The sequence below is a fragment of the Rhipicephalus microplus genome, chromosome 9, assembly GCF_043290135.1.
Source record: "Rhipicephalus microplus isolate Deutch F79 chromosome 9, USDA_Rmic, whole genome shotgun sequence".
Classification (NCBI taxonomy): domain Eukaryota; kingdom Metazoa; phylum Arthropoda; class Arachnida; order Ixodida; family Ixodidae; genus Rhipicephalus; species Rhipicephalus microplus.
The window spans coordinates 70015176-70042864 of NC_134708.1; the positions used below are offsets into that span (position 1 = coordinate 70015176).

The 27689-nt window shown below is 45.7% G+C and overlaps 1 protein-coding gene across 1 annotated transcript in view; it reads right to left on the bottom strand.

Moving 5' to 3' along the window:
- Window positions 1-27689, bottom strand: part of LOC119163274 (uncharacterized) — a 185812-nt gene that overhangs the window by 13366 nt on the left and 144757 nt on the right. The window contains exons 3-5 of the mRNA XM_037415233.2: window positions 19858-20081; window positions 2265-2380; window positions 189-298 (exon numbers count right to left, since the gene is read on the bottom strand). Of these exons, the coding sequence (XP_037271130.2) occupies window positions 189-298; window positions 2265-2380; window positions 19858-20081 (450 nt within the window). The remainder of the gene's footprint in view (window positions 1-188; window positions 299-2264; window positions 2381-19857; window positions 20082-27689) is intronic.

The window sequence follows — 27689 nt, forward strand, 5'->3', positions numbered from 1 at the left end:
CATTTATACAATCATAAAATGGTGTGATAAAAATGCAAGGAACAGAATAAGAATTTACCTATTTAGGCAACACTTTTTTTTTAAAAGTACGCAGTGCCAGGACGTAGTATTATTGCGGCAGTGCGAGGATTTATCTTCATATTGGGTTGACATGTTGCACAGACACGTTAATGCTAGTGCGTACTTACCACCTGGGCCGTGCGCACTTGCCCTTAGCGTGTAGTGGTGTCCCATCACAAGCTCGTGCACTCTCTTCTGTTCCTCCAGGAATCCAAGGGAAACCCTGTACAGCTCGTTCCTAAAAAAAATATGGGATGGGCTTTTAATACATGCTGGTGCTGCGCAAGTCTGGTAGCATTGAATAGTAGCATGTACACTGAAACCTCATTATAACAAAGTTGCATATTGCAAGAAAATAAGTTCGTTATATCAGAAAATTCGATATAAAGGTTATTACTGGCACTGTATATATTGCAAGACCCTTTTTTATTACTTCAATATAACTGATATTTCGTTATATTGAGGTTTCAGTGTATATGAAAATATGGTGATTTAAGTGCGTGAACATGAACGTGACATTAACTATCCAAATTTAGTGTTGACTCTTGCATTTTAGTGTGGTTTTCTCATTTATTTGTGAACAATATAATTAGTACTTAGTGTATTTAGGTTGGTGATACTTGCAGCAGCATCAAGCAATCCAATGCACCTGCTTGCTCTCTGTTCAGGTGTACCGTTGGCTTTAGCGATTATGTGCAAAAGATACATTATTTTAAATAAAGTTTTTTAACACTAGCACTGTGTAATATTTTTGGTCGGTTTTTTATGTCTTTGCATGATAATACTTCTTTGACATTGCAGTTAAAAGGTGTGCTTGTGAATGGTCAGTGAAATCAATTTTGCTTTTGTGGCACATGTACAAAAAAGTTTTGTTGCATGACCATGGCATATTCGTCAGGGCTAACAATGACGCGTTGTGGTTAACTTTTAAGGTTACACCTTAAGGTTAACTAAAAAAAATTGGTACAGGATTCATGCCAATAGATATTTCAGTCTCCTGCTGTGTGAGATTGCTAATCAAGTTCTCTATTTAAACTGAAGACATGGAAAAGCCACCTGAGTTATGCATGGCATTATTGTAGCCATCACAGTGTTAGTAGAATGTGTTAGCACCTTTGTTTTACGGTGCGTCATTGCAGAAAATCCTTATTCTAGGCGAATAGTAGTTGCACAACTGTTCAGGGGACAGGCAGCCTTAACATCTCACCTCGTAGCATATACACTCAAAGCTCATTATAACACAGTTGCATGTTACACCAAAATAAGCTTGTTATATCCAAAATTTGTTATAAAGGTTTATTTTTAACGCAAAATCTATTGAAAGACTATTTTTCATTTACTTCATTATAACGAATATTTAATTGTATCGGGGTTCGAGTGTACATATGTTGAGAATGGTATTTGGAATCGAGCTGATTGAGTGCGGGTGGTGACAAAATGAAAGGATATCTGCATGCTTCAGTTAGACTTCGTCTCATTCCTGTAACACTCGCTATTAAAGCTGACATGTAAAATATATGGCATGTAAAAACCTTCCAGCATTTAAAAATTTAACACAGTCATGCTCTGCCACAGGGCCTTACTCAGAAATGTTTTTCGAAGAGTGTTTGTGTGAGGAATGGGAAACTTTGGTGAATGATGGCCGCTGTGAAAGTGTAAATATTTTAGTATCAGGCAAAATGTTAAGGCATGAAAAACAATTTTTTTGGAGGGGGGGTGGAACTTCAACTTGTCCCTAGTTACGGCCCTGCTCTACAAATAATGTCTGTTTTGGTAATGATGCCAAAAGGTGTTTAGCCACACAAGTCTTGACTGAAAGTCACTTAATTATAAAAATATAATTATCACGACTATTGTGATTCAGACGACTAAACTCAGTATCCCTGTTCAGTTATTTTGGAGGGTCTTAGTGTGAAAATTCGATTTGTTAGCATGGATATGCTTTGACGTTACACAAGAGAGCTAAATAAGCATCTAAAACTGGGAAAATCTGCCAATGTTGAGTTTTGTTAGTCACAGTATTGGTATGGTGTTAAAACTGAACATTCTTGTTGCCCAGCTTCAGCCCTTATCTGCTGAATGGCTCAAAGGCTGGTTCTTGTGTAACAAAGGTTACATCAGGTGATTTTATGGATAGCTGGAAACAAATTAATTATCAAAGACTGAAATGCATGTTACGTTGGGACCATCAGACTATATCGTACCTGGCATTTCTGAAGTTGTTCTTGCCGCATGTGATGACGTAAGATTTGTCATCCGAGAGCTCCAGGGCCTTGTGCACACGAATGGAGATGGCAACTGAACGCTCCTCTGTGCCTTGCTGTAATAAAATGAACATTAAACACTTAACTTGGGGCAACTATAGTTGACCACATTTAGCTCAAACATATATATTCTTACAGTGGTTACATTCATTCATGAATAATCATCAGCAGTAGCATGGCCATGTTTTGTAATGGAAAGCATGCTCATTTACTCCTTGTGCGTCTTTGTGCATACATATACATATGCAGCATTAAAAAACTTTTTTTTATGGGTATGGGCAAAGTCGTCCAACCCCTTCTCCTGACAGCACCAGTTGTAGTCTTTTGGGTAAAGGGCGTAAATACAATGACAGGGTTATTGAATGCCATATGTAATGTTGTATGGCCCTCCACGGTCTATCTTGCGTGCTCTCAGGTAGGTAGCACAATTAGGCTGAAATTATTCACGAATATTATGCCCCTCAGCCACCATACCTGTTTCAGCCAACATTATCTGTCATGTAGCCAACTATGGCTGACGTACAAAATTTAGCATGGCCATGTTTTGTAATGGAAAGCATGCTCATTTACTCCTTGTGCATCTTTGTGCATACATATACATATGCAGCATTAAAAAACTTTTTTTTATGGGTATGGGCAAAGTCGTCAAACCCCTTCTCCTGACAGCACCAGTTGTAGTCTTTTGGGTAAAGGGCGTAAATACAATGACAGGGTTATTGAATGCCATATGTAATGTTGTATGGCCCTCCACGGTCTATCTTGCGTGCTCTCAGGTAGGTAGCACAATTAGGCTGAAATTATTCACGAATATTATGCCCCTCAGCCACCATACCTGTTTCAGCCAACATTATCTGTCATGTAGCCAACTATGGCTGACGTACAAAATTTAGCATGGCCATGTTTTGTAATGGAAAGCATGCTCATTTACTCCTTGTGCATCTTTGTGCATACATATACATATGCAGCATTAAAAAACTTTTTTTTATGGGTATGGGCAAAGTCGTCAAACCCCTTCTCCTGACAGCACCAGTTGTAGTCTTTTGGGTAAAGGGCGTAAATACAATGACAGGGTTATTGAATGCCATATGTAATGTTGTATGGCCCTCCACGGTCTATCTTGCGTGCTCTCAGGTAGGTAGCACAATTAGGCTGAAATTATTCACGAATATTATGCCCCTCAGCCACCATACCTGTTTCAGCCAACATTATCTGTCATGTAGCCAACTATGGCTGACGTACAAAATTTAGGCAACACTTGCTTATTACCTTAACTAGGATGGTTCGAGCCACCCTACCCTAACGTGTGCTGTTTTGGACACAGTCAAATTCGCCATCTTGTCAACTCTCATTGGCCCAGAGGGAATGGCCTCCTTGAGTGATTTAAAAATGCCGTCATTGCAAAATTTGACATAAAGGTGGGATTTGCGCCGCTCCTCTGTTATGGTTATATGCTAGTCTATGTGAAAGGAGGATACAATTCAACCGTTCACAGTAGAGAGGCTGGATGCGCTAACGATGTGCTCCCGCCCGTATTATTCTCTAAGCCTAGTTTGATCTGTTACATCCCAAAGCCCGCATTTTCGAGATTAAAAAAAAGCTCGGAACTGCACACCTCTGACTTGTAATGTGCCACTACGGGCAAGCAGCGCTGGCTGGAGCCATCGCATGCAGTCACGCGGGAAAACGCCGAATGCGCGGGAGCCCCGGTGAGTCACGACTCTTCCTTCACCGTGACACTGAAAGCAGCGGCCATGATGCCCTCCGCCTCTGCCCCCCCCCCCCCCCCCCCTACAACCACCACGGCCTGTGCCAAGGACGCGAGCACGGACGGTGTCGTTTCGGATATCGAATACACACACAGTTATTCGTGGTTTGGTTTCGTGAGCGTGTGCCTTCATCCCACCACGTCTTTGCGCGCTAGACGGCAGGTGTTTTGCCGATATGTGTGAGCGTGCCGCTGCATATGCGATATCAGGGGGCCTCGAGCGCTTCTAAGAGTCCCCCATCGTTGACCGATCGGAGCTTCGCGGCATCTAGCTGCGTGCCAAGAAGCGTTCGCAAGGTGTTGAAGTTACCAGGGTCGAAGCCAGTTTGTTCAGGGGCGAAACTCCTCTTAATCTAACCTCGTCATGCGTCACGCGTAACCAAAAGAAGAGACGAGAAAGAAAAGAATGCAGTATCTCCCGAACAGTATAACAGACGGCGCTGCCTCATAGAAGTATACATACAAACTGCAGTTGAGTGAGGATATTCTAGATGGCGCTGTATCGCTACTCTCCGATTGGCTGCTGCGCGGGCTGTGCCGGGTACGCGAAGAACGAGTGCCTCTCTCAGTCTCCTAGATAGTCGCCATACGTGGCGGATCGTTGGTGGGGCATGGACGAAGCAGAGCGGTGGCCGCGTTGAACACGCTTGCCCTCGGTTTTCTTGGCTCGCGTCTCGTCGGTGTTACCCGCACGCCGTCTGCATTTTGGAACGTGATCGGGCGCATGCACGGACGGACGGACGCTTCGCCCCACTCATTATTCACTCTGAATATTCTGTGATTTCAGGGGGGGGGGGGGGGGAGTTCAACCATACTTTATGTTCGTGCGTGCATTTGTATGTGTGCGTGTATGTATACGCAAGCAAAAGTTGTAAAATTCAGGAGGGTGTGCAGCCACCCCCCGATCCCTTGTCAACAAACTGGCAGTTACCCAACACCCTGGGGTTCAAGGTATTGCATAGGGAATTAGAGTAGCGGAAAATGTTTGAGTTTTGCATGTATTTATACATGCAAAACGGAAAAAAATTTACAAAATACAAACGCACGCACGAACTTACAGAAACACACCCACAGGTCGCGGGGTTTAATCCCGGCCGCGTCGGTACCTCCGCTGATTGGCTGGAGCTGGCGAGCAGCGCACCTCTTGTTTTTTGACGGCACACAGCCTTCACAACTCTCGACACAGATGAGAAAGATGATATGTGTTTCTCGACAACGAATATGCTGCTACCAGAGATCCGCTTTTGGACGCACATCTCCGAGGCCGTGCATGGACTCTAGTGACGTTAGCCATTGAATTAGGTTTAATGCGGTGGCCCGCCTGACGCCCCTGAAAGGTCGGTACGATTTCCCTGCATCGGTCTTCAAACATCTCAACACGTTCATACACACGTCCAGAGTCTCCAGACTTGTCAAGTTTGTTTAAGGGTTCTGTACCTCTACATTCAGTCCATTTAGTTTCTTTTTGCGGTTAAGTGCGCCAACGTGGTCAAGGGCACCATGTCTTCGCGACTCACCTTTTTTTTTTTTTTGCCTAAAACGCGCTTCGAGGAGAAAATGCTTTGAGGCTGTGCGCTTAGATTTAGGTGCATGTACGTTAAAGAACTCCAGGTGGTCAAAATTTCCGGAGCTTTCGACTATATATACGGCGTCCCTTATAACCATATCGTTAGTTTGGGAGTGTGGCAGCTTGGGCTAGTTGGCATGGCATGACGATAGTTATAGCGCGAGAACAAAACGACGACACAGAGACAAGAAGGACTCGAAAGACACGAGCGCTAACTTCCAACTGAGTTTATTGCGCAGAGCACGAAAATATATAGAGCAGACAGTAACCATGTGATAAAAACCATATGGCACAAAGAGTAGAACATGAGTAAGGTAAAAAACTAAGACAAAAACAAAAGCACAGAGAAACGGCAAAGGAAAATCTATAAGAAAACGAAGCAGAAAAGTAAAGATAACTACTTGCGCGCACCGAAACCTTCGAGGAACCTGAGTTCCTTCTCGGACAGAGCCACGGAGGGCTTGCTAATACAAGGCACCTGTTCGCGTGCCATCTGCGCGGCCTCGACAATGACTCGGGTGCGCTCATCTCTGTGCTTGTAAAGCATTGCTGTGTCCTTGAAAAGGGGCACACAATTGCACCCAGTGCAGCGCTGAGCAAGAAAACCATCGTTCCCGTTTCCAACATTGTTAGCGCGTTCTCTCAGCCGGTCGTTCTGACATAACAAGCACCACATGAAAGGGGGGTCCTATAAACAACTTCCCGGGAGCAGGCCGCATACCTGTTTCTATGTTGAACTCTGCATTCCGTTGATGACTGCGTTTTACATCTATCTATCTATCTATCTATCTATCTATCTATCTATCTATCTATCTATCTATCTATCTATCTATCTATCTATCTATCTATCTATCTATCTATCTATCTACCTATCTATCTATCTATCTATCTATCTATCTGTCTATCTATCTATCTATCTATCTATCTATCTATCTATCTATCTGCCCCGCCCCGGTGGTCTAGTGGCTAAGGTACTCGGCTGCTGACCCGCAGGTCGCGGGTTCGATTCCCGGCTGCGGCGGCTGCATTTCCGATGGAGGCGGAAATGTTGTAGGCCCGTGTGCTCAGATTTGGGTGCACGTTTAAGAACCCCAGGTGGTCGAAATTTCCGGAGCCCTCCACTACGGCGTCTCTCATAATCATATGGTGGTTTTGGGACGTTAAACCCCACAAATCTATCTATCTATCTATCTATCTATCTATCTATCTATCTATCTATCTATCTATCTATCTATCTACCTATCTACCTACCTATCTATCTATCTATCTATCTATCTATCTATCTATCTATCTATCTATCTATCTATCTATCTATCTATCTATCTATGTATCTATCTATCTATCTATCTATCTATCTATCTATCTATCTATCTATCTATCTATTTAGCCGCCTACGACTTTTAGTTCTCATGGCCGTTTCGTTAATGGTATCAATACCAAATTCGGTATGGCATAACATGACTGTACGACGAGCATAATTGACTTGTCATAACATGAATATCATGATATCTATGTCATAAATGTCACGATTTACATTTCAGGGTCTTGTTTCTCTTGCGGTGGTTTTGTTCACATGATATCTTGCAAAACTTGTATGGTATGACATGACTGCATGGCGAACACAAGTGACATACCCTAACGCGGAAATCATGACATGCATGTAATGCAAGTCATGAGTCATGACTACATGCCACGCTCATGATGCGCTCGCAGCCGTCTCGCTAGCTTCACATATACCAAATTTGGTATTACGGGAAGTGAATGAACGACGAAGGGATGTGACTGGTGCAAACATGATAATCATGTGATGCGTATCATGTAACAACATGACTACATGCTACGCTCATGATGCTCTCCCCGCCGTTTTGCTAGCTTCACATGTACCAAATTCAGTATTACGTGATGCAAACGGACGACATATGTAAATGGCCGCCGCGGTGGTCTAGTGGCTAAGGTACTAGGCTGCTGACCCGCAGGGCGCGGGTTCGATTCCCGGCTGCGGCGGCTGCATTTCCGATGGAGGCGGAAATGTTGTAGGCCCGTGTGCTCAGATTTGGGTGCACGTTAAAGAACCCCAGGTGGTCTAAATTTCCGGAGGCCTCCACTACGGCGTCTCTCATAATCATATAGTGGTTTTGGGACGTTAAACCCCACATATCAAAAACATATGTAAATGACATGCCCAAACATAATAATAATGACATGCGTTTCATGTAACAACATGACTACATGCTGCACTCATGATGCGCTCGGGGCCATTTCGCTAGATTCACATATGCCAAATTGGTATTACGACACGTGAATTGATGACGAAGGTATGTGATTGGTGCAAACATGATAAACATGGGATGCGTGTAATGTAAGAACATGGCTACATGCCACATTCAAGGCGCCAATACACTTAGACGTGACCCGGTGCGCGTGTGCTCCAGCGTTCGTTTCGTCGCGTTATGCCGGTGATGCCACGCCAGGTGCCGATCTGCCTGGCATATACTCGCAGGCACGCGCCGCACTGCGTTGCTTTGACGCATGCGCGTTTGAGCACGCCCGGCGTCCCCCCGTCACTAAGCTAGGTAGACGTGGTGCATTCTGGGTAACGTCGTTGGCGCGAAATGCAGCATGTCGCATTTCGCGCTGTTTGCCGCCGGGCCGCGTAACAGACGCTGGTCGCGTCTGGCGTCAGACTATATAGTGTTCGCGTTTTGCTAACGTAGCGTCGCTGCGCCCAGTGTGCGCGCGTCAACGTTTTGTCGCAGTATATTGGGCCCTTCATGATGCTCTCCCCGCCGTTTCGCTATATAGCTTCACATATACCAAGTTTGGTATTATGGCACGTGAATGGACGACGAATGTATGTGACTGGTGCAAACATGATAATCATGAGATGCGTGTCGTGTAACAACACGACCACATGTCACACTTATGATGCGCTTGCGGTCGTTTCTCTAGCTTCACATATGCCAATTTTGGTATTGCATGACGTCAATAGACTAATTCTACCGGACTTACGTCACAAAAATGCGGTGGCGCTGCCTTGGTAGGCAAAAGACGCTCTGCCTACCGTGGTTTCTGCTGGGTTTTCAATGGTGAATGTGGTGTTATCAGTCAAGCAACGAGACAAAAAAAAAAAAAAAAAACGGTATGCTGACGAACTGCATCGCCGTCGGATGTGAGTAGCGTCTCACAACTTAGTTTTGTTTGTTGGCGCACATCGCAGCTCTCATCGCTTATGGCGGAAGTTACGTGTGGACGCTGCTATAGTTTTACCCATAATGACGACATTGGCCTACCTTCATGTGTTTACAAACATGGAATGGGTCCATAGACGATGAAGTTAAATGACACGTCCGAACTTCCGGTGTTTACAAACATGGAATGGGTCTATAGACGATGAAGTTAAATGACACGTTCGAACTTGATAATCTTGATATGCGTGTCATGTAAAACATGACATGCGTGTCATATAAAACCGCACGACATGGTACGCTCATAGCACGCTCGCGGACGTTTCGCTACCTCCACATGTACCAAGTTTCGTATCATGTGGCGTGAATAAATGATGAAGGTAAATGACACGACCAAACATGATAATCATGAGAAGGAAGTCATGCACGGCATAATTTACCTCCTCTCGTAACGTTGAGCTGATTTTAAACTGACGTATGAACCTTCCTCTTTCGTGCTTCGCATATCATCGATTCCCACTGTACGTGGGATCTGCCAGTTTTTTCGACACGACTCCATGGCCTGCTTGAGCAAGGTCTTCCCGCTTATTGCAACTCGGACAGCTTATTGCTCGCCCATTTAGAGTAAATTGTACTCTAAATCGCCGATTACCTTTTCTTAACTAACGTTCTGTTCAAACGTTACTGACGTCCTCTGTCTGTAAGAGTAAAATTTTCTAAACGCAGATCCGAAGCCTTACGTATCCCATTATTCACGAAAATTTACCGCGCGTGATGTCATCACGACTGATGAAAAAAAAAATGGTCATGTGCAGTGACGTCACATATTGCAAAATTTGCGAAGTCATCACGCGACGTCTCTTGGTGAAAGGTAGGGTGATACCGAAGGCAGTGCTGAACCGGGTGAGGTGCGAAAAGTTTGCAAAAGCCCGCGATCCTGGAGGCGATGCAAAATCACGTTAAAAGTTGGCTGAAAGCTCTTGGAAGGAAAGGGGAGGATTATTACAGTCGTCGACAATCTTAACTCCAACGCTCCGCACCGTGTACCGAAATGGTTTGATTAAGGCCAGCGCCGCGTAACTTCGAGTTATGATGCCGAGAGAGGTGAAGAGGAATACCGGAAGGTTAACCAGATATTAGCATCCGGTTTGCTACCGAACACTGGGGTGGGGAAATAGCGGAAAAAAATGCATGTGCATGCAGAAGAAAACACACACACATACATGATGCCAAAATGTTAACAATGCATGCCGACATACAGTAGAAGCATACCGAAGTTTTCAGTTGTTATGTTCGAAAGAATACCCAGCGCTTCCAGGCTGGCGTCAGTCGAAGCATACCAGTTCACTCTGTGGAGCGTACTAGTTAAGTTTGCTGACGATTGTACATCCACTGAGAGGAAAAGAAAGTTTTGTCTCTCACTTCGTCTTAGGTGAATTCATAAGGAAATCGGCGAGTTTTAAGAAAGATATGCTCAGACGTCCAAGTGAATCCGTTTCAGACTTGGACGTTCGCAGTACATCACTAATTTCGGATGCATCGAATTTCGATTTTAGAGCCCAGTGCGGTCGTTCAAGTTATTATGAATAAGTTTTGCTTAGTAACAAACGTCGTCGTCCGGCAGTTTTCACGCTCGAACCTTGCAGAGATAATGCTCTTTAAAACAATAATAATGTTGACGATGAAGGTACGCTGGTGTACAAATAAGAAGTCCCTATAGTACATACAGTATACCTGGGACAGGCAACTTGACCTTCCATTTAGACACGTATAAAGAATAGGTCATCCATGTTACTTTTTTTTTTTCGCGCCCTTTTGACAGACGTCCGCGAAATGCGTGCAACCTTCGGGTGTCACGAATAGCGCGGGGGCGAGTGCGTGTAAATATGTGTAACGAGCCGCATTTACAAAGCAAGCGGAGCCGCCTCGCTCGTCTGAGAGAACACGGGTTGGCGCGAGCGGGTATAGTACGAGCCGATCTACTGCACGCAACTCGCCGCCGAAGGTCAGACACTCCTGCCGTATTTTCAGGCGTATAGGCACAGGCGCGCGCAGGGTTTCTATTGAGGGCGGGGGTCGGGGAATGCGAAGCCAATATACGAGGCTGATTTTGCGCCCCTCCTCCCGATTTGCAGTGCCCCCTCCTTTTTACTCAATGTACAGCGCTGACTTTGCGCCCCCCTTTAGGTGACCCGGGGGGGGGGGGGGGGGGCAACCCCGTGCACACGCCTATGCTTATGAGTGCGACTTCAGAAAGCTCACAAGGGTTCATCATTCGTTGACCTTAGGTGACTCGAAGGCAATATGCATTGTCCACGAGTGTTGAAGATTGGGCGAGTTGGTTCATCGTACTTGAACTGGTATAGCGCATTACGGGGAAGAAGAAACGGCCGAGCAGACCGACACAAGAGGACAGAGCGCACAAGAGGACAGAGCGCAAGAGATAGCGCTCTGTCCTCTTGTGTCGGTCTGCTCGGCCGTTTCTTCTTCCCCGCAATGCGCTATACCAGTTCAAGTCATATGCATTGTCTTTTTCTTGTCATAGCCATTCGAGTGCACTGATACCTCAGCCACCGAAAGCTTTCTGCACTGCCTCCGGAATCAGAGGCAGTGCAGTTGTAGCATACCGGGCCAGTGCCCCAAACCACCCCTACTGCATTTTATTTATTTTTTCTCACCATGGCATGTTTAGCCAGAAATGACACTCGTCCACAATGTCCGCCAGACCGCGATTCCAAATCAAAGTGCTGCTACCCCACCCCTCCCCCCACCCACAGAAAGAAATAGTCTGCTTGAGCCTCTACCCTGCCCCTTCCACTGGGTGAGTCGCAGTGGCCTCAAAAATGGAGCAGGGACGTGTTTCTAACAAGGACTGCCATTGGTCTCCGGCTCCAACTGTGGCAGGTGGGGGGAGGTAAAAGCGGGAAGTAAATTGTTATTGAAATGCAACATCAGGGAGCTGCTGCTGCTATTAACTTAAAAACCTGCATGACTAAACCTTGCGTGCGCATTGAATAATGACGGAACGGACCCCCGACTGAGTTAACATATAAGGCTAGCTTGGCGCCTCCCTTGATTAAGAAGGGGGAAGGGACGCGGGTCCTGCACACCCATATGATCGTCGCATATTTTTTTGTGCAGTGATGCGTCAGTTTATTTAACTACAGCAAATCTCCCGATTATATCTCCCGCTTCAGCATCATCATTATCATCGGCCTGACTACGCTCACTTAGGGGCAAAGGCGTCTTCCATGCTCCGCCAATCAACCCGGTCCAGCGCTTGCTGCTGCCTCGTTGTACCCGCAAACTTCCTAATCTAATCTGCCTTGCTAACGTCCTGCCTATACCTCTCGCACGTTTGCCTTGTCTTGGATTCCAGGCATATAATGACCGGCGGGTATCCTGCCTACGCGCTACGTTCCCGGTCCATCTTCATTTTCTTCTTGCATCCACTTACGTGCCGGCATATACGGTATACACGCAGCCGAAAGCGCGTAGCTTCTTCTTTTTCTTCACTCCAGTCGATCTCCGGTGACCGTCACAGAGGCGCGACCTCGAGCCGTACAAGAGGTACCTGTCCGTTTCGACGCACGACATCGTGTTCGAATAAAAAGGCCGCATTTATACGCACTTGGCCGTGCGGACACTATAGCGTCCTCCCTCGTCGAGTGACCCTGCAAGGGGGCCTGACTGGCTGACTGACAGCGCAGACCTGGGCCGCCGTTCTTCGAGGTCGAAGCGACGTGCGTGGATGTGCCTCGACCTGTGCGTGCACCGAGGCGCCGTTGCGACACCCTGGTTACAATCAGCGTGGTCACGTTTTGCTGGTTAGCACGTCATCCACCGCTGTAGCTGTCGTCCACTGTAGCCCTTCGCTGCTCAGCGTCGATTAAATCAGCGCGATGGCCGCAGTGCGATGTTCGGAGTCCGACGCCTGTGCGTTGTAGAAAGCTTCTGGAAGTTAGAATTCTGATTACGTTGCTGAATTGGGTCCATGAATTCATTCTATTTCTACAAAGTTCACGTACTCAAGGCTCTTAAATGCGAATAGCATTTATTTATCTGGGACGAAAAGTTTCTGATGTGTGGACCATGACCTCCGCGATCAGTACCTTCAGCAGTACGCCCCGATGCAACTGATCGCAGAGGCCACAGGTGTGTGCTAATTGACCGGCTTGTGTGACGTCACACACACGAGGGACGTGAGCGAAGTACGTAAACATAAGTGAGAATACTGAAAGTAGGGCGAGTTTGTACTGATTGATGGCTACTTTTCGCGCAACATGCACACGGATCACAAGAAACACCACAGGTGCAACGGACAGCACGGGAGGATGGGGTTGAACAGATTCTATAGTTTTGTTTCGTAGGTGTTCAGGACCACCGTCGGGAGGGTTAGTTGGTCTCGAATATGAAAGTGCACTTTGTTGTTTTCAATAAATCACTTGTGAGTTTGCGCCCGCGTTGTATGTTCTCGTACGTACATGTGTATGTCGCGCAAAAAAAAAAAAAGCCATGAAACATAAGTGAACGTGTTCTGACGGTCATATTTTAACCCTGGGCCTCCAGGGCTGAAGCACGATGTTCCAACACGTCTATACGCCAAAAGCACATGGCTCGTCATGTGATGTAGGACGCCCCACGTAGAAGCCCTTGCGTTCGGACGCTTGGCGCATTGTCCTCAACGCTGACGGGACCTGTTAAAAACGCGCGCCCGACGTGATACGATACACGCCCTGCAATATCACGCGTAGTCCTGTAATTTTTCTACAGCCACGTCCGTTCAATGATCTTGGCAACGTTGAAGACTATAACAATGCCCCGCGAGTGCACGACTTTACGAGACAAGTAATTGATTCGAGAGTATACCACTCAAAAACCCACACAAAAGATCACTATAAAATCTTCGGCCGTTTAGATTGAAAAAAGGAAAAAAGAAAGAACACGTTTTATTAGCAAGCAGCGCGTCCGCACTCATTTGGTCTCGCGAATTCTGTGCAGTGCGCGTAAAGCTGACAAGATGTGGGTCCCGTAAACCAAACCGGAACAGCATGCTTATCGGCATGCTTATCGACTTCTGCGTTACAACTGCACGGGGACATTTGAAAAATAGGATGTACGGCGTACAATAACCCCGATTTATAAAACATTATGGCTCTTTTTTTTTCTGATTGGCTGACTGGAGTCGTGAGTATATCGCTCCATGTTGCGCGGAGTTAATCGTCATATCGACTGTTTTACGGAGTGGTATCCGCCACCATATGGGGCTGTGAACCTTTGTGTTTGGCATCTTTAACTATCAAACAACTTGTTTTACGGTAGACGCATACGCATGAAAATCGTTGTGTTAGTGGATACGGTTCTTCATGACCTTATTATTAGAAAGCATCGCTGTGCGCGCGTTTCCGTTTTTTTTTTTGCGCACATGAAGGCTCCCTACGCAATATAATTCATGTCGCTATGTGCTACAACAAGAAAACATCAGCTTAACAGCCGAAGACGACGGCGCGCTGATGTCTTAGGTAAATATTGCCTACGCTGCGGGAACTCCGCGTCCTCCGGATTTTCGCCAGTAGAGCATATAACAAAAAAAAAACTGTGACTGCTTTCCAACCCCTGCAGGATTTTCAGAGTAAGAATGAAACCATTCTTAATAAACTGTCTGTGACTTACAAACCTCTTTACCTTACGTATGTAGATAAGCTTGTAAGAGAGCCTCTCATAACGTAACGAATGCATTCCGAAAAGGTATCTTACACTTCAGCTTCGCGGAAGTGTTACACGCATGCTTGCTTCACAGAGTGCGGTGCGTGACGCTGGCATCGGTCCATGTGCACTTTCAAATAAGGCGCGGCTTCAGTCTCGCTGATCGGATCTCCCGATATACACACTTACATGCTTGCTGACTCAAAGGTCAGCGCTGCTACAGTCACCTCTGTATTTATACATACACTTCTCTTTACATGTGCACATATATATTTGCTTCCTTTTTTTACGCCCGGGACTAAGAAGCTCGCGGCAAGAATTATAATTTAAAATGACAAGTAGACTGATATGTCGTGTTGCTGAATGTGGGGATTGCACCATGTAGATATGTCGTGGTCAGGCGTCAGACACTTACATCTGTCAGAGAATGGGAGTCTAGCGTATGCGAATTAAATTCGAATAAATTTAATTTGAGGACCGTTTATATATATATATATCGTGTCTTTATACTAGTAGTTGCCTAGCAGCGTGCGAGAGATCTCACGGCTCTGCTTCGCAAACAGGCAACTTTGAAAGTAAGGCTCGAATATGTGGTTGCTAGTTATTTTTTATTTTCCTTTTTTTTCTTGACTGGAAGCAGGGGCGAAAATGCAGCTGGATAGTTTATCGCTTGTCGAAATACCGAAGTGGGGGAATGCAGAGTGACAAGTGAACGGGGAAAAAAAAGTCCGGAAATGTCGGCGCATATCTCAGCAGGTTGCACACGTCATACATAGCGAACAACTGTGATCGATTGCTTTATCGCCTACCAGCCTATCTTTACTTTCTGCCGAAAGCAACTCTCGTCATGTACGATAAGTAGATCACCTGGTGTACACAGCTTACACGTTCGGCTTAAGTTCGGCTTATGCCGCGTTGGTGGAAGGAAGTACAAACACTATGCCTCCAGTCGGCAATGATTCTATGAAGTGCAGTAGCTCAACAACCCTATTGCTGCTGCGGTCGACTATTGGGATTACTGCGATACTTCCGGGATTACTACGATATAAGGCTAGCTGGGCTTGGCCGCGCACCTGGCGCGAAGATTAAATCATTTATTTTACGCAACCGCCAACAGGGTGGGCCGCACTCATTGCGCTATGCATCCTCAAAGCGAATCTCCTAACTAGCTTATACCCAACGCAAACCACGTTCTCGTTGGCAGTGGTTACGCAATGCGCCTCACGCGTTTTTACGATCTCGGCATTTTCACGTTACGTACGCGTGCACCCGCGTCGGGTCGGACGTCCTTCGGGCGCACGTTCCACGGCGCACGCGTTGCCGTTTGTCTCGTTTATTGTTATTTTTGTTCCCGCGCAAACTGATGAGTGACGGCCTTTGTTTTTCTTCGCACTCCAGACGGTTTCTCGCTGTTATTTCCCTCCCCCCCCCCCATTTCCCTGTGATTCGCCTTAGCGTATGTCAGCAGTCGTTCCGTCTATCGGAGAAAAGCAAGGAATGACGGGAAAACAGAAAAGGCGGAGAAGTAATCTTACGAAGAAAACAAACAGGTCAATGTGTGCCACGGGGACGCCGAGGGTGCCCAATGTGCGTGCGCGTTAGCTTCGCACACTCGTGACTGGGCTTTCGTTTAGGGGCGTAAGAAAGCAAAGGTCCTAGTGGTGCGGGTAAATGAAAGAGAAAATAGAACAACGACAACAACAGCAACAACAAATCGGCCGAGAAGTATAAGCGAGAGAGCGTGCACCGTCAGAGAAGCCGTCCAGCGTAACGTGTGTCGAAAACAATGAAGAGGGACGCCGCCGGCACAGCGGCGGAGGAAAGAAAATGGCCGCCGGTGGCCACGGGTCTCGCTCCTTTCGTCCTCCTCTCCACTCGGGTCACGCCGCGGAGCCAAAGCCAGAAGCGAGCAACCCGAGTGTATTGAAGGGTACGGACAGTTCTCCCTTCCCTACGCGGCGCGACCGTTTGCGCCTAGGAGGGTCCGCACTTCGTGCAAGGCCGCAGGGCAAGGCTTGGCACTCGCTTTAGCGCGTTCTCCTGCGCCAACGGCAGCGCCACTTTTGTTCCACGGCGCGTTTTCCATCGCCGCGCGTTCACACACGCGCTCGTCTGCGCACTGCGTGGTGCTATTCCTGCCGTTCTTTTGTTCGGCGCACCGTTTTTACGTCTCCGCCGGAGAACAACGCCCATCTCAACGACGATGACTAGCGAGCGACGGGTTTCGTTTCGTAACGGGACCGCTTTGAACTCCCGCTTTTTCGGAGCACCCGGAAAGGCAGCTCGAACGGGTGCTTGATTGTATCTCTTCCTGTAACGGTTCCCACACGTTCTAGCTGCTTAGCCCCCTCTCACTCCGAGACTCTGTGTATGTGCTTGCTCCGCCGCAAACATGCAGGCGCTGCACCGTGCTCAATACCGGGCTGCAGAAATTAGGCGCCTTCTTCCTCTTCTAACCAATACCACCACCAAACGTGATTTTATGCGTTGCACTTGAGAGCTGGATCTTTCAGCGTGAACTTCAGAAGGAAGCATACTTGGACGTGTTGGTGTAGTTACATGTACCGCCGAAACCATAACGCGAGAATAACGAATAAATGAGAAGGTGAATGCAGGACAAGCTACTTAACACTTGTCCCCCTTACGCTGTGATTTCACACCGTGAAACTCTGCATTGATGGATATCTCCCTTGAAACTACTGCTCTCGCGACCGTACAAGCGTTCTGTTTGTGCGAAGCAACCACCCTCGTTTCGCTATCACAATCTATTAAAGGACCATGCTAACACTGTCGCTTTTCCAGTGAACGTATTTAATGTCTTCATGAGCTCGAGCGTTAGAGGTTGTTTTGTTTCAGTTTTTCGGTATGAGGAAAGCCATGCACCTTTCTTTCAGTGTGCATATTGATGCTGTTCATTTTACTCACGGCTACTCAGCTGATGCAAGCTGCGCAACATTTGATTCCTGACCGTTCAAACAGCGAAACCTGATTGCATGTCTACTTTTGACCACAAATAAATGAATAAATAAATAATTTTAACCACCTTGCCTTGAAGCGCACATCTGAGTTTCTTATTAGAAACCAGCCCGAAACCAGTGCCCGTAACAGAGCGAAACCGTTGAACTCGCCGATGTAATCTTGACTGCTACGTTTTTAAACCGTCTATTTCTCAGTGAAAGCGGGAGGCACGGTAACAGGAAAGAAACAAAGCACACGCGAAATTTGTAGTGTAATTAAAATCCAGTTGTTGTCTAAAAATGGCTGTTCGTGTTAACTTTAGTGATGGTACTTTCGATGAGCAGGTGATCCGTCACCACCGCTCGTCCGCTATCCCATCGCTATACACCTGCATCACGGAAAAACAGAGAGAAAGAGTTTACCTGTGATGAGAGGTACACTTATACCTCTGGGCTCGAGTGCGATGGGTCGTGTGTGATTAATGAGCGTGCGCCCGCACCGTCTTGATTGGTTTACGCGTCAGAAAAGATAAAAAAAAAAAAAGAACGAAAATGCTGAACCGCGAGCAGCCCTCGCTCACTAAATTTCATCGCGCCGTGTTGGAACATACGTAAAACCTGCGCCTTGCCACTCCCTCTCTGCTTTGTAGAGGCAGTGTGCAGCTTAATCGCGACGCTTCTCTACGTGATAGCATCTCGGCGATGCATCTCCAGGTTTTAATTATCGTACCGCGGCGGCTCCATTACAGGAATCGCAAAATAATAAAGGCCACACTACGTGAAAAGAAATAAGATAGCAAGGTGCAGTCAGCAGGATGCGGTATATATTACGAGGAAAGTTCGTGATGCGAGAGATGTATACTGTGGCGAGCAAAGTTGAAATTACGTACAATGAGCTGGTGCTAAATGAAAAAAAAAATATTCTGCCTTAAATATCTTTGGTGATATTGTCGCCTCCGTGGATTCTGAGAGGCACCACCAATGCCCGCCAGTTTGTAATGAATGTGTTCGCAGTGATCCTTAGACCTTCCTCCGAATGAAGGACCTGCTGCACAGTAATATTCACTTGTCTATTAAGTTCTCAGAAGCTGCTATTACTACCTTCGGACTTGAAGAATAACTATATGGTCAGTCGAGTGGGCCCGCGACGCAGCAGAGAGACTTGGCCTTCCTGTATACCTAAGTGGGAGTGGCCCGCAACGTGCTAGAGCGCGTTCTGAGGGACCACAATAAAGTTTATTGATTCATTCATCCATCAATTGAGTTCCGCGCTTTTAAAATTTAGTGTACGGTGCTGTATATCCTCATTCACGTGGCTATAGGCCACTACGGACAATGAGCGCACGGAATTTCGTGCAGTATGCGTTTTATGTGGGAACGAGAAGTGTTGAGCGGAATCCCTATTTCAAAGAGACCGAGACTATGACAAACGAGGGAAACTTTTATGCTTCCCCTTCGCTACAGTAGGAAACCGGACGAATTTCTCCCGGTTTAAGTCGCCGTGTTTCAATGACTCTATCTACGCCCACTGTGGGCGAAATCGCTATTCTCAGGGTTGCCCTACATAAGGTCATCCGAGCCACAAACTGTTTTATATCTAGAATAAGCATATGGGCTTTTTTGTTGTATAGGAGCCACGTGTTGCCACAACCATGTGATGTCTGTCATTAAGCTCCTGTGTGCATGCATGCTACCGTTACGGAAAGCTAGAAAGCGGAGTAGACTGTTTTAAATAGAAACTAAAGAGTAACGATGACTTGATCTATATTGACAAACTGCACTCTGAGAACTCTAATGTCATAAGTTTCACTATTATAAGTGCATTAGTAGCGGAGGAAATCAAGGTTTGAAGTTTCATTCTTGAATTTCGCGCCAAAATCTTCGCACGTGACTTAAGAAATTTCAAAATACATTTGTAATGTTTTCGTGCAATTGGCTCGATGAAACTTTCTGAAACTTCAAATGCTAAGTCATCCAGGGATTGCAATGTATTCGTTTTTACCGATTGGAAGCTACGTAGGGCTCAGTGGACGCCTTCTAGACTTTCTCACGTCACGGTGTTTGGTGCGGGAATCTCACGGTGGTGGCGTCGTCACTCGCATTTTCTTTTCGCGCATATTCTCTCCACTAAGCCTATATTGTCGCGGTACGAGTAGTGTTTTCGGGATTGTGGAATTGTACTTTACTAATATGCGAAAAGAAAAACGTTTTACTGTTTAGTGTCTTTCAAATATCCTAATCCTGTAGGATAGTGTACAGCGTATATAGCAACGACAGCAGTACAACTACTGCTGCACTGAAACGCCATGTCGTGTCCTTCCGGGCAATTAGTTCAGTGGACAGGTGTACATACCTTTCTCCTGACTCCGCAGTAGAGTGCGTCATCTTGTGTCGGGAACAGGGAGATCCTTAGCGACGTGTTGCGGCCCCCCGTGCCGTAGGCGATGCAGGGACTCCGGCGCAGCTCCTTGACGATGCCCCGGGGGTCGCTGGTGTCCCTGGTGTGCAGGATGCCGTTGAAGGGCTCCTCGGTCAGCACCGAGATAGTCATGAAGCCCTTGTCGCAGTTTGCGGTCACTGCGCCATGAGAGAGAGAAAAATGAAAGCTTCGCCTGCTCCTAGTGCGTATCCTGCTCCTAGTGCGTACTTTAGACGCCTAATGCATGGAACCTGTTCGAAATCGCTATGCATTCATTACGTGGCAATAGGATGTAAAGGTGGGCTAGTTATTATTTCACAATTGTCCAGTGAACTGGAAGAGCGGGAGGAACACGGAGCAAAGGGGAGGCTGTGTGTCTCCTCTTTGCTTGGTGTGTGTGTTCCTCCAGCGCTCCCTATTGGCCGAACAATTATTCATTACGTGGCCCTAAGGGAGTAGCCGTTGTAGCGTGTGTGCCTTTTGTAGTGGGTTACCGGCTTTAAACCACGAAGTTATTACGATAATCACATGTTCTGACGCCCGATGACAATGGGCGCTTATACCATGTATTATTTCTTCCATATTTCATGCTGTATTGTGAAGCATGTATATACAGGACGCGTGTATTTGCGAAGCATGTGTTACTTTCACTGCATTTCCAGGCAGAAGAAGTCCTTTTCACTGTATTCACGAGGAGGCGCATGGCCGTGCGTAGAACATCCTCTTGCTACGCAAACGACGTGAGTGCAATACCCTTTTTGACCCAGGATAGTTGGTTCACGCATAAGATGATGAGTTTCTCGCTCACTACCAACGACGCCGACCGCGACGCCGGAATTTCTGCCGAACGAGCGCTTTAACGCTATCGCGTTTATGCGCGCCTGGCTGTGCTAGAGATTGGTTTACTTATTAAACCATTCGATGCCTCATAAAACGCGCAAATCGACCACAGGCGTCGGCTTCAGCACGAGTGATGTGATAAATCATGGCACGATGATTTAACGACACCGCCATGATGGCGCACATTGTCGAATCGGTGACGTCGACATAACGTCACATCACACAATAACGTAGTCACGCGACATGGTTGCTCGGTGAAAGGTCGCTCGATCACGAAGGCAGTGCAAAACCAGGTGAAGGTGCACAGAGCTTGCAATGCCTCCGATCTTGGAGGCAATGCTAAACCACTTGAAAGGTGGAAACATTTCGGAAAGGGTAGTGAAGGGGTCAGTACATCGATTCAGAAGGAAAACAAGATAATTGATAATCTCTTCCAGTCGTCTTTGGCGAATCCGTAAGAGACTGTGAGTTATTATTAGTTGATTGATTGATTGAATGATTTGTGAAACATTGGCTCTTACACTCATAAGTTAATTCATCTACCAGGTATGTTAGTGTGGCGTCATTATTGGTAGTGTAGTTGCGTCCATATTACCATTGCGACTTTACATATTATTGTGACTGCAACTCAGTATTATCCTTGCACGTATATTTTTATATTGGATATTTTGTCACAAACTATGCATAAAAGCGTAGACAAATACGTGTGCGTAACTATGGCACTTCTCTCTGGAACGGGAGTGATTTTCTTGGTCACTCAACTTCCTGACCACCTTCGCAGTGCGAAAATATTTTCGCCATGTGATTTGTTATACCACAGTGAACCTACTCTCTTTGTCACTACGGTCACAAAACTATGACGTGCAACGCTGCACAGCTCCCACATGATGGACCAATTCGAACTCTCCTGCACCGAGTAGGAGGGCCAGCTAAGGCCGCCGGACTTATTTAAGGAATGTAAGGATCACCCTCTATAGAACGGAGAAAATTACAACGCCTGCTGTCGTGTCGATAGTTTACTCTCTCCTTCTCTACCACAATGTCTCTCTTTCGGAAGAAACTGGGCTGGGGCAGGTCCTTACACCTTTCGAAACCTCAACCAGCACATCAAGGAAGGCATGGACACAAGTGACGCAGCTTGGCTCACGTTGTTGAAGTCGCGGTGTCATGTGGATTCACAGTACAAATCAGCAAACATTGAACACTCGATATAGGACTGGAATTTGTGAAAAAAGGAGGCAGTATATTGTGCTTCAATCGTTACTAGATACACTTCGCGTATTCGTCGGCTAGCTGTGATCACCTCGCGCTTAGTCTGTACAGCAGACGCTGAAAGTTATACGTCCAGTATATTCAAGCTTTCAACAGAAACCATGACCTCATTATACACGGCGGAACGTGATACGGCTTGAGCTCCTGTGTCCAGTGCTAAGGAACGCAGAAGTGCTGTTTAAGCTCCCACGAATGTTTTGTATGCTCTATTCTTCCTATGTCCTCATCTTTCAATGACTTAATCTCTTTCACCCAGTGCAGGATAGCAAAGCGGACGTGCGTATAGTTGATCTTCGTGCCCTTTTCTTCCTCTTCCCCCTTCTTTCCAGAGTGCACCCGTAGACTTTCTGAAGCTTGGACTTATTGCCTAAAAAGAACGCTCACTATTGGCTATATCTATATATAAATTTCTAACTTATGTCAAAATATCTCATCTCAACGAGCACATTAAATTCTCGTTCATCCTGCGTAATTCTGAGAAGTGTGCACCGATACCTTCGAAACATCGAACAGGAACAAGACCTCGACTGCTGCGTGCGTCACATTCTAAAGGCTGTCAAGACAAGGGCCTTAATTGAATCATGAAACGCGTACAGCGACCGTTGCTGGTCATGTGATCACAGATAGCGTCATGGTGATGTCGTCACATTATATGATTGATTGATATGTGGAGTTTAACGTCCCAAAGCCAGCATATGAATATGAGAGACGCCGTAGTGGAGGGCTCCGGAGGTTTTGATCACCTGGGGTTCTTTAACGTGCACCCAAATCTGAGCACATGTGCCTACAACATTTCCGCCTCCACCGGAAATGCAGCCGCCGCAGCCAGGATTCGAACACGCGACCTGCGGGTCAGCAGCCGAGTACCTTAGCCACTAGATCACCGCGACGGGGTTTTCCTATAGTTTTTATGTGCAGTGTAATAATTTTGACATAAATGGAAATGAAACTGGACAAAATGACATTGGGAAGAAAACTAAACGACCACTGCTGTAGATCAAATCTGATAAGCATTAGATGCGTTGTCCGAATGTTGTTAGTTACCTATCGGCGTCGAAGTTGATTATTCGCCACTTTGATCTGTAATAATTAACAATATACGGGTTTTTACGACCCAGCACCGTGATATGATTGTGAGAGACACTAGTGCAAGGGTCCGGAAATTTCGACCACTGGTCTACTTGAACGTGCTCTGAAATTTATATCAGTTCATCCCATGAATACTACACCGAGTTTAAAACCAAAAAGTGGGGTCACCTATACTGTTTTGCTCTTAGGGTTGTGGCTAACATAGAAAATGAGCCGCTGATTCATTTCTTTTTTTTTTCGTTATTACCGAGGTTCTGTATTTCTTAGTTCTAACGCATGACAGGCGTTTCACTATATGTTAGCTCTTACACGTGCACCAGAGGTTATCTTCTTTCGACTCTTGCGCAAAACATTGCATTTCACGTAGAGCCGGTTGGAATTGTTATATAAATTCAATGCTGCACTCCGTACAGTGTTTTAACGCGATAGCGTTAGAGAGCTCGTGTCGCAGAAGTTTTGCCGTCGGCGTCGGCACCGTTGGTTGTGAGCAAAAAAATTGTCTGTGAACGAAAAACGGAGAAAGAAGCAAATAAAATAAAGAATAAATTTTCGGTCCCATTGAGGATCGTACCCAGGCTGTTCGCCTGGCAAGCAGGTGTCCAACAATAAAGCCACATGTTACTTGCAGTTGCCTAGGAAAAAAGGACACTACATAAATACTATGTAGTGGAAGCAGTCTCCTTAACGCATTTTGTTCGACAGGTGTCACGACGAAAACGAGCCCATACGACGATTTGTAGGCCATTTGGGAGGCAGCACTATCCCGGCCGAAAAAGGCCGGGATAGTGCTGCCACCGCCGCTAAAAACACACAGGAACTTTCAAAAAAAGCTCTAAAAATGAACAACTATGTCCATCAAGTGGAAAACATATCATGCCTTTCCAGAGGCGTTGATCAAGCAAACAGCAAACGCTAGATAATGTGCTGCTATCTGTGAGGCATTATGAGACTCTTTATGGCCTCCGAAATAGTGTCACAGTTCTGTCTTTACTTTTCCTTTTCGCATTCCTTTGTTACCTAAACTGCGAGCGCCTATTCATCGATAAAATATTTCAACAATAAATAAATAAACAAATACATTAATAAAAAGCGAGAAAAAAGCCGATCTACGGGAAAATACGAAAAAACAAATGTCCCCCCCCCCCCCCTTACGTCGCAGCGACATATTTTACGGGCGTAACACAAAATAAGAAAAGTCCGATTTAGTATAAATTCTTCGGCCTGCAAGCCATTCTCAACCATAACGTTTCGATCATATATGCAGGAAGGTATTTTAGGAATGGTCATAATCAATACATATATCTGTATCTCCTGCAGTGTCGATTCCGCAGAATGATCGAGCATGGTTGTCGCATGGAAGTATAGTGATCTAACAGATTTGCGGTCGCTGCAGAATAAGAATCTACACGGGTTTCTAAAACACGTCTATCGATTTCCCCTCGAAACGTGCCTTTCTTGCCGCTGACTATATAACGAGGCCTAGTTTCCGGGAAAGAAATGACCCACTCCTTCACTATGGGGTAGTTAAAGTAAAAAAGAAAGATAGAAAACGAAAGAAATGGATGTAGGAAAGCGTGCCGATGAATCTACAAGCCTCGAGCGCTTTCGTCCAGAGCACACATAATACTCCGCGTTAAACGAGTCGGCGATCCCTATCACCGCTTGATCTATATAGACGTATTAGCAGGGTATCCGCAGCACGCGGTTTCGCCAACAAGTCAAGCGCCACACACGGCGTTTTCTTTTGTTTAGTTTTTTCGGCTTTCGTATCACTTTTCGTACTCACACTGAATACCGTATTAACGCAAATTTAGTCGCTCCACATTTGAGAGAGTAAGACCGGCAGCATGCACGCCTTGAATTGTAATCGCCTTATATTAGTATAGGGAAAATAACTAGTTAATTATTTAGTTAATCTATCTTACACTAGGAAAGAAGATGCAATTTGACTCCCGGATATTAGAATAATTGATAGCGGAAGCGCTTAGTTAATGGCGAAAAACGCTTGCAAATGAATGCAATATGCTCATAATGCATGCCCAGCATGCTTTTTTTGCGTGTATTTGTTTTAATAAAAAAAATAAGAAGAAAACCCTTGACGTTGGTGCTCAAATGCGGCATGTCGAACAATCTTCGAATATGGTAGTGTCTCCTGCAAAATAAACCTCTGCAGCAATGTGCAGTTAAATGACTGCTATTTGTTCACTCGGGAATTATGTAGACACTGCGTTTCAAACCGCTAAAAAACATAAAAAAAATGTGGTGCGCCATGCACCCCCGTATAGTTCATGTGCGCGTTTGTACGCACCATCGCTGACGTGGATTTCGTTCTGAATTCGATTCCTGATAACTAAAGTGATCGTACAGATGTCACGTTGAAACGGGCATTGCATACAACCATACAGAGCGGTGTGGAGATTCTCGAATGCGTCAGTTTCGCAGCTGAACAGAAAGTTATGCTATCTACTAGCCCACAAGTTCACCGTTCAATATAATTGTGGTCAATTTAAACTCTTTAAAATACTTCAACTAGAAGACTTGCAATGAGCAAGTCGTCTAAACACGCACTCTAAACATGATTTTAAGGATAATCGTATGTCCACTATTTTGTTCTCTCTGCCTTTACATCCTAACCACGTGTTGACAGAACTCCACTGGCGCAATATCAAAGAATACGAGAGGTTTTTACAGAGTCATTCATTTTCGTCATCGCAACAGCTGACTACTACTCACATGACGACTTTGTGGTCGCGAGGAGGTCTTTCAGCGCTCTTTGTCCGACTGTCGTCGTACAGAGAGACGATCGTATCGTCACTGTGTTATAGCTCGTCTCGAACTGTTATTGGAGTCGCGTATATATTTGAATGCTGGTCCGAAAAGTCGCCGTGGCAGAAGGTGGGTGACCGTCTTTAAACCAAGAAGTCATTATTATAATCACATGTTATTACGCCCGCTGGGAATGAACGCTTGTACCACGCATTATTACAGCAATATTTCATGTTGCATTGTGAAGCATGTATAAAGCACACGTGTTTCTGTAAAACGAGAAAGCTACTTTGACTGCATTTCCGAGCAGAAGTTCTTTTCGCTCTATTCACAAGCAGTGGGGTGACGATTGTTTTCTCTGCAATAAGCCGGAGACAATCGAACATGTTTTTTTTTTTTGTCTGCTGGGATGCGGTATTTTTTTGGCACGTTATTCAACGGACTTAAAAAAAAAGATCTGCCGCTTGATGTTTACGCCATCAGATTTGTCCCAGTCACAAATAAAGAAGGGGTACCATTCGACCTACTCATGTTACTGGGCCTGCATAGTATATATGACAATCTAGAATGGCGCTACGTCTCGCAGATGTTAATGCACATCCGGTGAGACAGTACTTCTATCAATCTATTTGTTCATTCGTGTAAATGAAGAAGGGGTACCAATCGACTTAGTTATGTTAATGGGCCTGCACGGTATATATGGCAATCTAGAATGGCAGTACGTCACGCAGATGTTAATGCATGTCTGGTTTGACAGTGCTCATATCAATCTATTTCTTCATTCGTGGAAACGCAAAAGGGTCAACAAGTTGTGCCCGAATGGTTTCATCAAGTAGAAAGCCTTCTACACTTCAAGGAATTAAAAAGAAGCTTATGAACTCTGCCATTGGTTCACCTTTTCTCTTTTGTTCATGTTTGTCCTTTGTTTGGTGTATATTTGTTCGTGAATGTTGTATGTACATATGCAATAAAGAAAGAAAGAAGACACGTGGCCTTGTGACAGAATATCCACTTGCCGCGCAAACTACCCGGGTTCCTCTCAGACCCAAACAACCCTGGTTCGGTCCCTTTTCTGTCTCAGGATTTTTTTTTGTCATTTGTTTTATTTGCATCGTTCTCGATTTTTCGGTCCCGCATAAGATGACGTTTTTTTTTTTTTGTGGATAAGCAACGACGCCGACGCTGCAATTCCCGCGAAACGAGCTTTCTAACGCTATCGCGTCAATAAATAAATAAATAAATAAATAAATAAATAAATAAATAAATAAATAAATAAATAAATAAATAAATAAATAAATAAACCCGATCAAGTGGCTATAGTCTGGTTTAAAGTTCGTTGTGGTACACAAGTGATGTTTTACTACGATATAGGCTGCCGTGTTGCTGCTGACCGACCGTAATCTTACGGCTGTGCTGCATGTTTCTCTGTCTGCACATTCTTTCAAGCTGCCCCGTTGCCTAGTTTAGGATAGCGAACTACCGTATTTTCCCGTCTGGTTAAGCTTGCCGCCTTTTATCTTTTTCAACGCTTCATTCTTTCTTCATAAACATAACTAGCGTTGCTTCTCGGTGACCTCTTAAAGTTGCGTTAACACGGTATACCTATTCCCCGTCACTTCCTCTTTCAAGGACGCGTCTCTGAAAATCGCCTACGTAAAACGCGCAGGCAAAAGGTACACACAGTTGCGAGGCGGTGTCGGCTCATACCAAGCCGGGGAGAGAGTGTTAATTTAAAGGCGATCGCAACTACTCCCTCCCCATCTCCTTAAGTTTCCTCTCCCCACGCACTCGCCCAGCCT